Here is a 15,852-nt window from a genome sequence, read left to right on the forward strand (position 1 = left end):
GGTAGACCACCAGTTTGACATCCATGCTTTAATATGGCCATATGAAAATGGTGATGAGGCAACCTCTTTTAAGATTCAGTCCCTAAACCCAGACTATAAAGGGACCATGCTTATGACTTTTGCTCGATCAACTGATATTTCCATAGACAGCAGACAATCCTAATAGTCTCATAAGAAGTGCATTTCTACCCTATGTTATATAACCTTGGAGTAGAAAATATCTTTGCTATAAAGGAGCGTCGTTTTTTAAGAAATTGCAGCTGAAAAATGGCGGTAATTGATCTGGGACTGCTCTTGTACAATTAAAGGGGAGAACCGCTTCAGCCTCTTTCACACTCGCGGTATAGTTCCGGCAGGTTATTCTGGCAGAGAACGGTCTTTTGTATCTCTCTGAATCCGGCACTGTTGCAATGTTACCGCAATGCCCACAGCCTACCGGAACTATGAAGCAATTGTGAAACTAGCCTTAATCAACCGTTCTCTTAGCAGGGAAGCCATGGTAAATCTCCCATGGCCTCCACTTCAGCGGACACAAGCGGTTTTCTATTTTACCCCATAGACCGAACATAGGCTGCACTAAATGCAGCCTGTACTCTGCATTCAATTCTGTCCTGCCGACTCATTAGGAGTTGTAAAGGGAATAATTTTCCAAATTAACATTAATGAACGGCTGTTTATGTAATGTTAAATTTATCCTAATGTATTTCAGGTTGACCATTTTCCATTGTCTTCTGCCCCAAGTGATTATATTTCTTTAAGTGACCCTAAAAGGTAAAGAGATTTCACATTATCTAATTTTCACATTGACTTCTTAGCATTACACAAATGCGACACGTAAAATTATGATCTGGTGCTCAATAAAATGGATGCAACCTACATGTAGGAAGGAAAGAAGTGATAGGGGCCACACTTCAGCTGGAATAAAAACTGAATACGGACCACACAATTCCAGAAAGATTTTAATTGTGTAACAGAACAGGCCTGTACAAGGAACTGCTTGGATGTGGATTTACAGCGCCAAAAACAGTATAGTGTGCAACGTGATCTGCTGAAAATGGACTGGGAGTCGGGGGTGGAGATAAAAATCAATAATTTACATTATATTTATGTCCAAAAAGTGCAATTCTTGCAGTACCACATGCCTGGACATGCTGCATTATCAAACTTCAGTACTTGGTTGTTCTAAACAGGAACATGGTTATCTTTGTGAATTAGCCAAGTGAGGTATACGTGTGTAAAAGCATATGAACAAGCAGGACTGGGAGATGCACAGCACCATCAACGGGGGGGAAGGGAATTGTGGTTTTAGGTGTGGAAAAAATTCAACCATTGGGGACAACCATAATTCTACCAAAATTACTGGCACTGCAGGTTGAAGGGGAATAAAATGAATCTTCAACTTTTATAGCCATTTTTTTTTTTTAATAGATTCAAAATCCTATATATTTATAGGGGTCTTCAAAATCCCTTTACAGATTTAAATGCCTGAGGCCTCCACTAGAGGGAGCAACCTCTGACCGTTTTATTATTGTGTTTAATGTACAATTTATACAGCTCCGAGGCTCCATCTAGTGGTAGCTGCGAGAATGTAATCTTTTCAGTTTTATGCAGGGACTTTGGTGCTTTGTATTAAAACACATCTCTGACCACTATTAAAAATAATCCATGCAAAATAATGAAGCTATTTAGACTGAAAGAAAATGGTATGTGAGCGCAGACATTCCCTAAAATAAAACCTTTAAACTTTGTTGCTGCACCAAGTTATCCCCTTTAGAAAAGTTTACTAGTGCATAAGAATGCATTAGCCTTAAATTATCTTCCCTCTGGGTGGCAGGTACATTTTATGAAACTTTACCATATGCGTGGAAAACAATGACCAAACAAAAAGTCTTAAAAGTTAATAAAAAAAATTATTGGATATTGTACAGAATACGATCGTGTCATCTTAAAGGGGTTGCTCAGCTGGTAATTTCTTTTTTTTAAATAGGGTCAAAGTGATAAAAAGTAAGAAAAATAAAAGAAGCGATCTCTTAGAGAACCTCTGCGGCTCCATTTCCGTGCTTCCTGGGTCCCAACTGGTTTTTACTTCTTGTTCCCTTCACATCAAACAAAAAAACATTACTGCTCAGCCAATCACTGAGGCCACGTTTACATGCCCTGGTGGCTGCATGCAGACATAACTCTGCCCAATGCGGCCATCTGATTTTGCAGGTAAAGCCGAAGGTCTTACATTCAAAATTGTGCATCCGTTTATGAGCGGAGTTAATGTATGCAGCCGTCTGGGCCAGTTAACGCTACGACTGGACACCTATGTAAGCAGTGATTTGCTGAGGGGTCAATTCCTGTGCATCAAGAGAGACCAGCAGAGACCTGGGAAGGCCTGGAATGGGAGTGCTGGGGGGTCAGTAAGGTATCACTTCTGTTTTTTTATTTTTTTCAAATGCGGTTCTGATCCTTAAAAAAAAAAAACTGTGGGACAATCACTTAAATGCATAATAGGATGAAAAACATTTAAAAGGCTTAGTGACTCAGGGCCATACCTGTTTAGTGCAATGAACACACACCTAATGAACAGATGGTGCCCCTGTTATATATGTTTACCTGGAGGAGGGCACAAATGTTACAAGGCTGCTTGGACTTTCACCAATTTTTACTACCAACTCCAGGGTCTACTTGAAGCAATCCAAATATAAATGGTGCTGTGTGCAAGAGCCTGATGGGTTCTTCATCAACAGTGTGCAAAGTAATTTACAGGGTGTTCTCCTCTAATAACAGTTCTCCTTTCTAGGGATAAAAATTTACAAAAATGTCTTGATGCGCTCTAGACTAGTACACCTCAGATTATAAAGAATTTGAAGCAAGACGTTGAATCTAGAAAGGGTTACGCCTACAAACTAGTTCTATCAAAAGCGATGTGACCACGAAAACCACGCAGCGGCCACAGTTCAGAAATGACCTATTTAATACTGAAGTACCTTTTTATTTAATTTTTTCAACTGACTGCAATTTTTTTTTCATTTTTTTTTTCCTACAAAACAAAACTTTTACAAATAAAAAAAAAACAAAAAAAAACTTTTCAACTTAAATTATTGCTCGGTTACACAGAAGCTATGTTTTATGTACCATAAAAAAATATCCACCCTGTTATAGGAAAATGAAACCTGAAGAGTTTGGAAAAGTTGGATTTCATAAAGATTCTTTGCAAGTTAATATTTCAGCAGTGGCGGGAAGGAACGATGAGGAGGCTATACATGGACTAACCCCTTCTTGGCCTCAGTTTTCTTTCAACAGTGTGTAGAAGTGGCATCACAGAAAGCAACTGGAAGCGACATGCTTGTTCTTTAAATAGTCACTGAGCTTTCAACACATTTTGCATTAGTCAATAGTACTTGTATCTTTTTTTTTTTTTTTTTAGCAATATTCCTCTGTGCTTGCTGAATATCTGGCTTGCGGTTCTCTCAGACATGGTGGGTGGAGACAAGCTGCCATCCATTGCACACATTGAAAGTAGAGGAGAATGTGCTTCCTAACTTTCTCTTACTCAGAAGCAGCCCCAGGATAACGGGGACATTACTGAGAAGAACTGACCTGTATGCTTGGGAACAAAGCACTTGTGCTGAGCTATAACCTATGTAGCTGTGCAATCTGCTTGTCTGTGTCTCTCTCCTCGGTTACTGCTTACTCGTCCCCACTCCATAGACTTGCACAGACATATGTAATTTAATTCACCTGCAGAGACGATCCATCCGGAATGGGGAAAAAGGCATTTTTTTTCTAATGTGAGAAGCCATTAGTGGGGGTGGGTGGCTGATAATAGGAGAACTAGACATTTCTCACTGATAAAACATATTACAAAGTTTCTTGTGGCCGCTTGTATTATTGATTTATGCAAAGTTTTGTGAAAAGTTAGTGACCATTTAATAAACGATAAGAGGATTTGCAAAACAGGTGTAAAAGTATTTGCACCCCATCACTTCCAATGAAAAAAAAAATAATTCACATTCAGCTACATTATTATGCACAGCAAAACACTGAGATAAACAGCAGAAGGCTGTTCCACATATAATTTCTAGAATATATACGTTCCTCAGAGATCATTGTACACTCCCTGCTACGATTGACTAGCCTCAGAAAAATATCAACCCCTAAAAGAGTAGTCAAAAATAAAACCTGCCTACTTAAACCATTTTCTTCCATGAAATACCCAGTTTGTGTCGGTGCAGAACAATTATCCATAGTGCCTTGATTTAATCATGCTTTGCTCTGGTGCATTTTAGTAATAACCTGGCTTTCACCCATAAATTTATAACATCCCACCCACAAATAAAAAATATACATTTCCAAAATGGGGAAAAAGGAGGGGAAAAAGCCTTCATGTGGTAGCAAAAGTATCTACTGGGCTAAAAGCCCAAGAAATATAAGGTTAGAAACCAGTGTCAAAAACTTGAGAAAAAGAGGAAAATGAAAAACAAAAAGCATAGTTTTTCTTAAATACATACAATTAAATACATTCATTTCAAATAGTCCAATGACATTTGCCTGTCCATAATGACTCCACAGCAGGAAACTAAGTCGCACTAAGGTGAATGCAGTGAACAGACGGGCCGCCGGTCTGTATTCTAGCTCCACACTGCCTGGTGAAGAGGCTGCATCACGGAAAACACAACTTCAGCTTTGAATCTGGAGGCAGGTCAGGTCACCTCTACAAGGGCCTGCAAGCTGGCATCTCACACCAGTCTATATGAACTGCCATGGTGACCAAACTCTTCCAGACCAGAGAAAGGTTCACGATGGTCAGCAGAAGGACAGCACATCCCCAGCATCTTCAGGGTCAGCAGTATTTCTAGAACAAAATTATGAAAATAAAAAATACAATTAGTTAAAAACATCCTCAACAAAACAGGAAGCATAAATAGAATAAGCGATGGTCATTGCCCTTTATAGGATTCTGCCTTTAGGTTTGGCAGTTTTTTAAATGTCTAATCGACTTCACCTTTAAATTATGAGTTGCTATCCATTTTAAGAAAGAGCACAAAGAGAAGACCCCATCTATGGCAAAACACAAGTTGACCATTGGAGAACCCTACGTTCTCTTGCAGTTGAAGCTTGGAAAATTTGGCTATGCATATGGCACATGGCTGTGTACATTTCAACCTAGAGCAAGGGAGCTTCATGAAATTTACATTTTATGAGACTCACTCACAAGGCCTCAAAAAGCTACGCAAGATGCAGCTTGTGATCCCATACGCAACCTATATAATGCCGCATGTGGCATCTACAGCGTTCCACCAAAAGCAGGAGATGTCCCTCTAAGATGTCCTCAGGGCACACAGAAGATGGTGGTTACGGTGAGATAATAATGGTGGCGATTATTACAACCAGTAGATGGTAGGTTTGACCAGCCAAAGACAATAATGAATGGAAGCGATTCCACACCAGGCCTGAATGTCACCATCTGCCATGGTAGAAAACCCTATCTATAGACTATATAAAGCGTCATTGGAATTAGCTCTTAAGAGGCATACTGGCTTTTAAAGTGGAATGGCTCTAGTTATGTATACAGCAGTGACTAATGGGGACACATCTTAAATTATTAATCTGGGCTTGTTTAAAAGACAGGTTAGCACAACAAATCATCCCCAACATCACATAAATTCTGGGTATGGGGCGGTGGGTCAGTAAAATTAAACTATTACTTAAACAGAAATAATGTTTGCATTAAATATTTACACTGCGCCAAATAAAGAGTTACGATCACCATAAAAAAGGCAAGCCTGAAAAAGCCTGCTGGCATTAAAGGACAGTGTCACGTGGCTGGGGAGGGGGGGACACTTAATGTAATATATTAGAACGTTGATTATTATTTTTAAGCTTGGGGTTATTAGGGTTAAAGAAGTTTCACTGAATTAAATATTAATGAGCAAACCGCAGGGTAGGCCATTAATATCTCTCATTAGTGGAAGTCTTCCTGCACCATCTCTGACCAGCATTATGGAGGGGACATGGCACTCTGGCCAGCGCTGCAGCCTCTTGATATTATACCAAGCACAGCGCTGTACATGGTATAGCAACTGTGCTTGGTCTTGCAGCTCAATGCCATTATCCTGAATGAGACTAAGCTGCAAAAGGCCATGAGACTGATAGACTTGATGGCCTAGAGGTCATAGCACTTACCTGAGGGCTGCAGTCTCTTCAAAAAGCTGACAGGCGGGGGTGCCAGGAGTTGGACCCACATCTATCAAATAACGATCACCTATCCTGTGGATGTGTGACCAACACATCTAAGGGCTGCTTACTTTGGCTTCTTGTGCAGAAGCAAGTGAAAGTCTAGAAATTTAGGAGAGGACAAGATCCTGATCCTGCAGCACCCCAGATGTGGCCTCTTTAACCCTTTCACGTCTGCAATCTGTATATATACGTGATAGCTGCACATACCCCGTGCAGCTACCACGTATATATACGTTCTGGCAGCTCTTTAATCCAAGCGCTGCAAAGCGCTTGGATTAAAGCTTCTGCCCCTGCCCTGTATGCTGTCACGGACAGCATACAGTGCAGTAATGCCGGCAAGGGACCAATCAGAGTGGCCCCTTGCCGGCAATCGATCCGATTGGTTAGTCTGTGCAGACTAACCAATCGGATCGCGGCAGCGTTAAAATGCCGGTTTCTGGCTCTGATCTGCGCTCTGCAGATCAGAGCCTGAAATCGGTAAGGTGTCCTCGTGCCCCCCGATCCTCCAAGCCTTTGGTGCCCCTCTGTGGTCCCCCCCATCTGTGCCCCGCTGACCTGTGCCACGCCGATCTGTGCCTGCTGCGCGCCGCTGATGTCCTTCCTGCCCTGATGCGGTCCGCCCCTTCCCCGCCCCCTGCATTAATTTTCTGGACGCCCCCCCCCCCCCCCCCAGCGCTGCCCCCGATTCCCCATTCTGTGTGCGATGGCGGCGGCTCCATTCCTGAGCCGCCGCCATCAGCAGAGAGTGTCAGCTCTATGCTGACACTCTCCTGTAACCCGATAGATGCTGCGGTTGCGGCATCCATCGGGTTAACAGAGGGAGGGGGCTCCCTCTCTCCACCATCGGGGCTGCAGCGCTGTGATTGCAGCACCCGATGGTTGCCATGGCAACCGGACGCTTTGCAAAAGCGTCCAGTTGCCATGGCAAAGGCGTCCAGTGCTGCCACCTACAGGCAGTCTGGAAGTATTATACTTTGCAATGCAAGAGCATTGCAAAGTATAGTACAACTATCAGCCCCACTGGATCTTCAAGATCCAAGAGGGAACTGATAAAAAAAAGTGAAAATAATAAAAGTAAAAATAAATCAATAAAAATGTAAATAAAAAAAAAGACATTGCCTTTTCCTATAAAAAAATGAAAAAATAAAATAAAATACACATATTAGGTGTCACCGCGTCCGTAACGACCGTCTCTATAAATATATCACGTGATGGACCCCGTCCGATAAACACCATAAAAATTAATTTAAAAAAAAACAGTGCCAAAAAAGCTATTTTTGTCACCTTACATCACAAAAAGTGCAACAGCAAGCGATCAAAAAGGCTTATGACCCCCAAAATAGTACCAATCAAACCATCACTTCGTCCCGCAAAAAATGATACCCTATTTAAGACAATCGCCCAGAAAATAAAAAAGCTATGGCTCTCAGACTATATAGACACTAAAACATCATTTTTTTTGTTTCAGAAATGCTATTATTGTGTAAAACTTAAATAAATAAGAAAAAGTATACATATTAGGTATTGCCACGTCCGTAACGATCTTCTCTATAAAACTATCACATGACCTAACTCCTCAGATGAACGCTGTGAAAATAAATAAATGAAAACTATTCCAAAACAGCCAATTTTTGGGTCACCTTGCCCCATAAAGTGTAATAAAGAATGATCAAAAAATCCTATGTACCCAAAAATGATACCAATAAAAACCTCAACACTTTCTGCAAAAAACGAGCCCCTGCACAAGACGATCGGCAGAAAAATAAAAAACATATGGCGTTCAGAAAACCAATCCAGCACAATCTGCCTTCCAAAAACCGTATGGCATTCCTTTCCTTCTGCGCCCTGCCGTGTGCCCGTACAGCAGTTTACGACCACATGTGGGGTGTTTCTGTAAACCGCGGAATCAGGGTAATAAATATTGAGTTTTGTTTGGCTGTTAACCCTCAATGTGTTAAAGAAAAAAAATATATAAAATGGAAAATCTGCCAAAAAAGTGAAATTTTTAAATTTCATCTCCATTTTCCTTTAATTCTTGTGGAACGCCTAAAGGGTTAACAAAGTTTGTAAAATCAGTTTTGAGTAACTTGAGGGGTGTAGTTTCTATAATGGGGTCATTTATGGGGGTTTCCACTATGTAAGCCCCACAAAGGGACTTCAGACCTGAACTGGTCCTTGAAAAGTGGGTTTTGGAAATTTTCTTAAAAATTGTAAGAATTGCTTCTAAACTTCTAAGCCTTCTAACGCCCTAAAAAAATAAAATTACATTTCCAAAATGATGCCAACATAAAGTAGACATATGGGGAATGTTAAGTAATAAATATTTTATTAGGTATCACTTTCTGTTTTAGACGCAGAGAAATGGAAATTTGGAAAATTGAGAATTTTTCCTAATTTTTGGTAAATTTGGGATTTTTTCATAAATAAAGGTGAAATATATTGACTCAAATATATGACTATCATGAAGTACAATGTGTCACGAGAAAACAATCTCAGAATGGCGTGGATAAGTAAAAGTGTTCCAAAGCTATTACCACATAAAGTGACACATGTCAGATTTGTAAATTTTGACCTGGACACTGGGGCATCAATGACCCTTGGTCATGAAAGGGTTAATGACGCCCTGCACCTCAGTAGAGTATAGCGGACTCACTGTTGCAGGCAGGTATGGTTTATATTAATATCTACACAACTAAAACTGGGCTGCCATATAATAATTCTCCTGCATGAAGCCAGGGCTCACATATTACATCATTATATTAGTTTACAAAGCTGAACCCCACTAAACAGTGCATTGCTTTTAGTACTAAGCCCTGAAGGAGAAAAGGCTGCACAGACCAGCCGTATACCAAGGTTAATTGGTAGCTCTGCAAGTTTAAAGTTTGTGAAGTCATTTCACAACCATTACTCTTTCCAGCAGTATCTTCAATTATTCATAGAATTTCTGCCATAATTTAAATGCAATTAAATGGGCGAATGGAGACAAAGGGTCATTTTTTTTACGTTAACATTAAAGAGGACCTGTCACCACAAAATGCAGTGCAATCTGAAAGCAGCACGTTGTAGAGCAGGAGGAGCTGAGCAGATTAATACATTTATACCGCTGCTATTTCTACTTCCTGTGAATACCTATAGGTACAGGAGGGAGGGGTCATCAGTGACTGACACCCATCTCTGTATACACACAATGCTGTCACTGATAACAACTCCTCCATGTACCGATAGGTGTTCACAGGAAAAAACAGCAGAGACATAAATGTATAAAATTACAAATTTTATTGAATTTTTCCATAAAAATAAAAAATTATAAAATAAATCTTTGATGCAATTCTGTACAAAGTATCTAGCAATCTACTAAAAATATACAGTCTTTAAATACATTTAAAAATATAGTGGGTGTGTCAACTGCCATATTAAAATGTATGGGGTATTACAGTTATATTAATTTATCCTCTTATCCCAACTATTAGGTTGGTGGGGTCCGACTGCTCGACTGCTGAGACTCCCACCAAACACTAGAACGGGTGCGCCCTGAAAATGAATGGTGCAGCAGTTCAAGCATGCGCACTGCCACTCGTCATTACGGGACTGCCAGCTATAACAGAGTACAGCGTTTGGCTATCTCTGCCAGTCCCATACAGATGAAAGGAGCGGCAGTATGCGTGGTTTGGCCTGCCGTTACAATCATTTTGGAGGGGGGGTTTCTCATGTTCTGTAGGGGTCCTAGTGGTCGGTACAGCCGAGTTCTTTTTAGGTCCATCATTCTGTGTTCACTCAGTTTATGATGCATCTTTATACAGATCAGAAAATTTTTGTCATATCCTCAAATTCTTTGGCAATGCAAGGGATTTGTGGCACAGTAAAAAAAGTAAAAAAAAAAAAAAAAAAAAAAAGTTTTATATTATATGTATCCGGCAAAAAAAAAAAAAAAAAAAAAAAGAAATATTCTGCTTAAAAATATGGTGTTCAGGCATGGATGAATGAAGATAAGTAATCAGTAGACTCCCTCTGACGTTCAGTTGGTTGTGTAAAAGAGAAAAGGGCAGCAAGGGGCATTTGCAGTCTATGGGAGTAAATATGGTGATATACATTAGGTGAACATTGGGAAAGCCCACCAATTTCAGCTGGACCGACCCGCTAAGGTCTATGGGGCATATGTCAATGGAAAGAAGGGCTGGTCACGTTGGATTTCAAGTTGGAATACATATTAGGGAAACTGCTGCCAGAAACGTCTGTCCGCAGCTTATTCCCGTCTACCTACTTGAGAGTACATGTTCAGTAGAGGGCACAGGAGGCAGAAACTCATACTAGAAAATAAATAAGTTGTGTATATATTACTATGGGATCTGGAGCAGAAATCCAAGACTGAACCTTGAAATGCCTTTGAAAGCAATGGATGGCACACTGTAAAGCCTCATTCACAGGGACGTGTGCTTTACGTGTTCTCCACGGACAGCACACGTTCCCATTCATTTTAGGGCTCGTTCACACGAAAGTGTGATGCCCGTTGCCGTATTGCAGATCCGCAATACACGGCACCATTCCACACCACGGATGCGGACCCATTCATTTCAATGAGTCCGCAAATCCGGAGATGAGGAACGGAACACTACGGAGTGCTTTCTGGGGTTCCGTTTCGTGCTTCCGCATCGCAAAAACATAGAACATGTTCTATCTTTTTGCGGGACGGAAGGATCGCAGACCCATTCAAGTGAATGGGTCTGCGATCCCCATACGCCTGCCCCGCGGACGGTGCCCGTGCATTGCGGACCGCAATTTGCGGTCCACAGCACTGGCTTCACACGTTCGTGTGAACGAGCCCTTAATCTGTGTATTCAGACATCAGTGATTTAGCACGGTCTGTGGGTCAGTGTTTTTAGCACGGATGCCCATTATAGTCTATGGTTCCATGAAAACCACAGATGCCATCTGTGTTGCATCCGTTTTTCATGGATTATTAGGATGAGATGTTTTAAAAAAAAATTTTCAGCTGTTCAGTGTCAGTGAAACACGGATGCAACACGGACAGTAAAAAACAGACACATGGACCCTTCACGGATGCATCACTGACCACCTGCTCACGGATTTGGACACAGACGTGTGAATGAGGCTTAAGTGGTTTCCGATGTGGATTTTGTAGAATAAAAAAAACTGTTAACGTGCCCATTTAAGTAGGCGTCAACAAATTTTCTCAATTTTGACAACTGTCCACTCTCTTACCCTTGATGCATCGCCTTCTTGTTTAATCATATCCATTCCAGGTAGCTGGTTTGGAAAGAGGCTGCCTCCTCTCAGAGTGGGATCATTAACCTAGAAACGTATGCAAATCCATACCTTTCAGTTTACAGATTACCAACATCCTTCACAAATCAACACAAAAATGTCACTTAAATAATGTACAACACCCAGTGTTGGATAAAAGTATACAAAATTATTTAAGGGACTACATCAGAAAACAGTCCTGTAGCCAATAGTGTACTACATCAGAAAACAGTGTCTATTGCAGATTCCAATAATCTGGGCCTAATATAGTGTCTATAATCTGTGGTGTTCTGTAGACAATACTGTACTACATCAGAAAACATTGTATGGCAGATTCCAATAAACTGGGCCTTATATAGAGTCTATAAAAAATAAATAAAAATTATTTAAAGGGAGTTGGCCGATTTCCTATATTGACGAGCTATCCTCAGCATAGGTCATCAATATGAGATCAGAGGTCCGATTTACGGCGATCTCGCAGATCAGATGTTTGAAGAGAACGCTGCATTCTCTTCACTGTTTACCTGCTCGCCATCGACATCGCAGCTCCTCCGTTCCATTCACATCAATGGGAAGGAGAAGTTACACATCACCTTGTCCTTTCCGTTTAAGTGAATGGGAAGAAGGATATGCAATTACAACTGCAAGCAGGTAAACAGTGAGGGGAATTCAGAGCTCACACGAGTGCTGCATTCTATTCAGCTGATCTGCACGGGTGCCTGGAGTTAGACCTCTGACAATCTAACATTGATCACCTATTCTGAAGATAGTTCATCAATATAGGAAACCATGCAACCCCTTTACTAAGTGAGTTTTTCTTTAAAAAAATAGTTGTTGACTTTTAAATGGCAGGTCCACCTTTCAAAATATTTTTTCATAGATTCATACATACTGTATGTTTCGCTCTATAAGAGGCACCTGACCATAAGACACATCTATGTTTTACAGGAGGAAAATAAGAAAAAAAATATTTTTCATCAGACCTCAGATTAGACCCCCCAATGTTTATGAGACCTCCAATCTTTATCAAACCTCAAATAGACCCCCAATCCTCATCAGACCTCAGATCAGACACCAGCTCCTCATCAGACCCAAAGATCAGACCCCCAAATCAGATACCCAATCTTCATCAGACCACAGTTCAGACCCCAAATCCCCATCAGACCTCAGATCAGACTCCCAATCTTCATTAGACCACCAAACTTCATCAGATCCCCAATCCTCATCAGAACTCGGATCATTCCCTCAATCCTCATCAGATCTCAGATCAGACCCTCAAACTTAATCAGACCTGAAATAAAGCAATATACCTCTTATACTCCAGACGGCGCTGCCACTCTAAAGATCCAGCGCATGCTTCCTGCAGCGCTTATGTGCATTCTGTCCTGACGTTACTCAGGCCAGACAAAGCACAGAGCGGCTCCAACAGAATACCTCAGATCGTTGAGTAAAGCCAGCACCAGGAATGCTATATTCACCGCTCCCTGGTCCTACTGTGTACTAGTGATTGCTTTCATAATGGGCTCATTAGTATCCGCTTTATAAGACGAACTGCCATTCCCCCCCATTTGTGGGGGGAAAAGTGCATCTTATGGAGAGAAAAATATGGTATGTAATCTACACCGTAAAAATATATAACGTATGGACTGTGACAGTACTTTATCATTAGAACAGATGACAGGCTCGTTGCCAGGCACATCCCTAACAGCTTACTGCGCTCTTATAATGCAAGTCCCTACACAAGGCCCGAGATACAATACTGTCTTCACGTCAACGCCCTTATTAGCTGGTTTGAAATCAAGATAGAACGAAAATTTTTAAAAAATTTCTATGATTGAGGATTCTGAAAGGCAGTTAAAAATATGTTACCTGCTCTGGACCCATAGAGGACAGCCCTGATGTAGGCACAGAGGTCACTGAAGTCATATTGATCTGTCCAGCCATCTGATTCATGCTATTCATGCCATTTCCACTGGTTGACATAGAGACATTGATGTTCATATTGGTATTATACATGCCTGCACCGGTTTGTTGACCAAAGTGTGGTGGAGATGGTTGTGAAAACATACTAAAAAGGTAAAAAATAAAATAAAAATTGAAATACAATTACTAAAACCACAAATAATATATGTGCACATGGCGTTAATCATATAATAGTAGCCCGACTTCATACCTGTTTCCCCCATTGTTTGCCTGTGCCCATCCATTCATGTCAGCTGTCTGGTATGCTGGGTTGGCTTGTGACTGTTGCATCATGGGACTCTGGGTATGGGCCATTCTGGGTGACATAATTGGGCTTTGAGGGGTAGTTGCCCCAGTGAATCCAGGGTCTGACTGCTGGCTCATTCCTATAGAACACATTTGTTTAGTCTCTGATCACGCTTCACACAGCATGCAACACAGCAAACAGAAAGACGAGCACTGTAAAGCAACTGCTATCACCCACCGAAGAGACAGGAGACCCAAAGCACAGCACAAGTGGGACAAATGCATAAATCCCAAACCATAGGAGACCAAGTGAAGAGTGATGTGACGCCCTATTGCTCCTGCAAACTTTAAAGAGTCCGTCACCTGGAAATTCACTGTTAAACCATGCACAACATCTTGCAGGGCTAGGTCAGCTAAATGGGATGACACCGTTCACTTCGTGATCTGTTGCTTTATGCAGGAGGAAAAAGACTTTTAATCCATATGCAAATGAGCAGTTAAGTGCACTGAGGACAGGTCCAAGCCACTCGGGGCAACCTTGCTCCTTCTGCCAGCCCCTCCCGCCTTCTTGATTGACAGGGACAGTTTACGCATAGTCATTTCTCCCGGACCTATTCACGAGAGAGAGGGTCTGGAAGAAGGGTGCTTGGGCCCGCCCTCTGTGCACTTTACTGGTCATTTGCATATGGATTAAAAGTAAATTTTCTCCAGAATGAAAGAGCGGATCATTAGGTGAAAGGTATCATTACATTCAGCTCAGGTAGCCCTACAAGAGATTTGCCTCGTTTAACAGTTAATTTCCTGGTGTCTGGCACACGTTAATAAAATAATTTTATATACATTACACTCTGCGCTGAGAATGTAGGAACTTAAATGTAATTACCTATTCCCCCATAATCCAAAAGACATATAAAATTACATTTTTTTTGTTATTTTCCCAAGTTCTCATGAACACTATGTAAAAGAGGTGAGATTTACAGGATCTCAGTGAAGAGCAACGTGGCAGAGAGGCCATTGCGTCTACGCTGGTCCAAAGCCTGGTTGTAACTGTCCACAGTTAAAGAGGTTCTCCGGGCCTTTTCATGTTGATTACCTATCCCCCCTCGCAGATCAGCTGTTTGAGGAGACAGTGCGCACTGTGCCGTCTCCCTTCCTTGCTCTGCTGCTGTATGTCTATGGGACAGCAGCCGCAGAGCAGGAAGACAGAAGGGAGATGTCACGTGCGCACATCGCGCCGTCTCCCCAAACAGCTGATCGGCGGGGGTGCCGGGTGTCAGTCCCCCGCCGATCTGATATTGATGACCTATCCTGAGGATAGGGAGAAAAGAGATCGGCACTCGCTTGTTTAGATAATCTTGCTGCGATTTATTGTCACATTCCAGTGACTAGTTTCAGCATACAATCTGCATTTTTCAAACAGTTTGACAAATGCAGATTGTATGCTGAAACGCGTCACTGGAATGTGACAAATCACAGCAAGATTATCTAAACAAGCGAGTGCCGATCTCTTTTCTCCTCATCTAGAAGGGACGCCGACCCTGAGACACGTGCACCGCTACTCTACTTCAAACCGAAGTGCCAACTGATATATTGTATTACTATATTACAATATGAAAAAGCCTGGAGAACCCCTTTAAACTCCTGGTTGTGTATATGCTGTATATATGCGTCTCTGCAATATTGCGCAAAGATTTATCTGTGTGTGTGTAATGTCAGGAGAGTCCGCCTTTGCATTATCATCTAGTCCTTGTATGACTAAAGTGGACAAATAGGCAAGTGGGGGCAGGATCACCCACCATAAATACATTGGCAGTGGAAGGGAAAGCACACAAGAAGAAGCCAAGCCAAAAGACATATAGACAACGCGTAGAAAGATGAAGATGTAATCTAAGCACACGACAGCTCAACACCAGAGACACAGCAGAGGAGTAATGCAAGGTAGGGACAAAGCTCATTTATGTTTATAGGCTTGGCAAATTCAGTGTACTGGCCTAGTAGTCACAGGTTAAAACAAATCTAGGAGATGTATAGGATTGGTCAATGGATGTTAATGACATGTTAGTAATTACATGCAGTTAAATACTTCAACATCTCATATTTGGAACTGTACTTCAGTTTCAGGGATCAAGGAAGAGATTTTACTATTTTCACTCT

At 41.5% G+C, this 15,852-nt stretch overlaps 1 protein-coding gene across 8 annotated transcripts in view; it reads right to left on the reverse strand.

Annotated features, from left to right (window-relative positions):
* Window positions 1-808: 808 nt before the first annotated feature.
* Window positions 809-15,852, reverse strand: part of NCOA2 (nuclear receptor coactivator 2) — a 219,506-nt gene continuing 204,462 nt past the window's right edge. For 7 of the 8 annotated variants that reach the window (XM_044294633.1, XM_044294634.1, XM_044294636.1 and 4 more), the window contains 4 exons: window positions 13,664-13,838; window positions 13,360-13,558; window positions 11,449-11,538; window positions 809-4,843 (listed from right to left, as the gene is read on the reverse strand). In XM_044294633.1, the coding sequence (XP_044150568.1) occupies window positions 4,832-4,843; window positions 11,449-11,538; window positions 13,360-13,558; window positions 13,664-13,838 (476 nt within the window). In that variant the 3' untranslated portion in view covers window positions 809-4,831. The remainder of the gene's footprint in view (window positions 4,844-11,448; window positions 11,539-13,359; window positions 13,559-13,663; window positions 13,839-15,852) is intronic. The other variant, XM_044294637.1, reaches the window with a different exon arrangement.

Source organism: Bufo gargarizans, chromosome 5, assembly GCF_014858855.1.
Source record: "Bufo gargarizans isolate SCDJY-AF-19 chromosome 5, ASM1485885v1, whole genome shotgun sequence".
Classification (NCBI taxonomy): domain Eukaryota; kingdom Metazoa; phylum Chordata; class Amphibia; order Anura; family Bufonidae; genus Bufo; species Bufo gargarizans.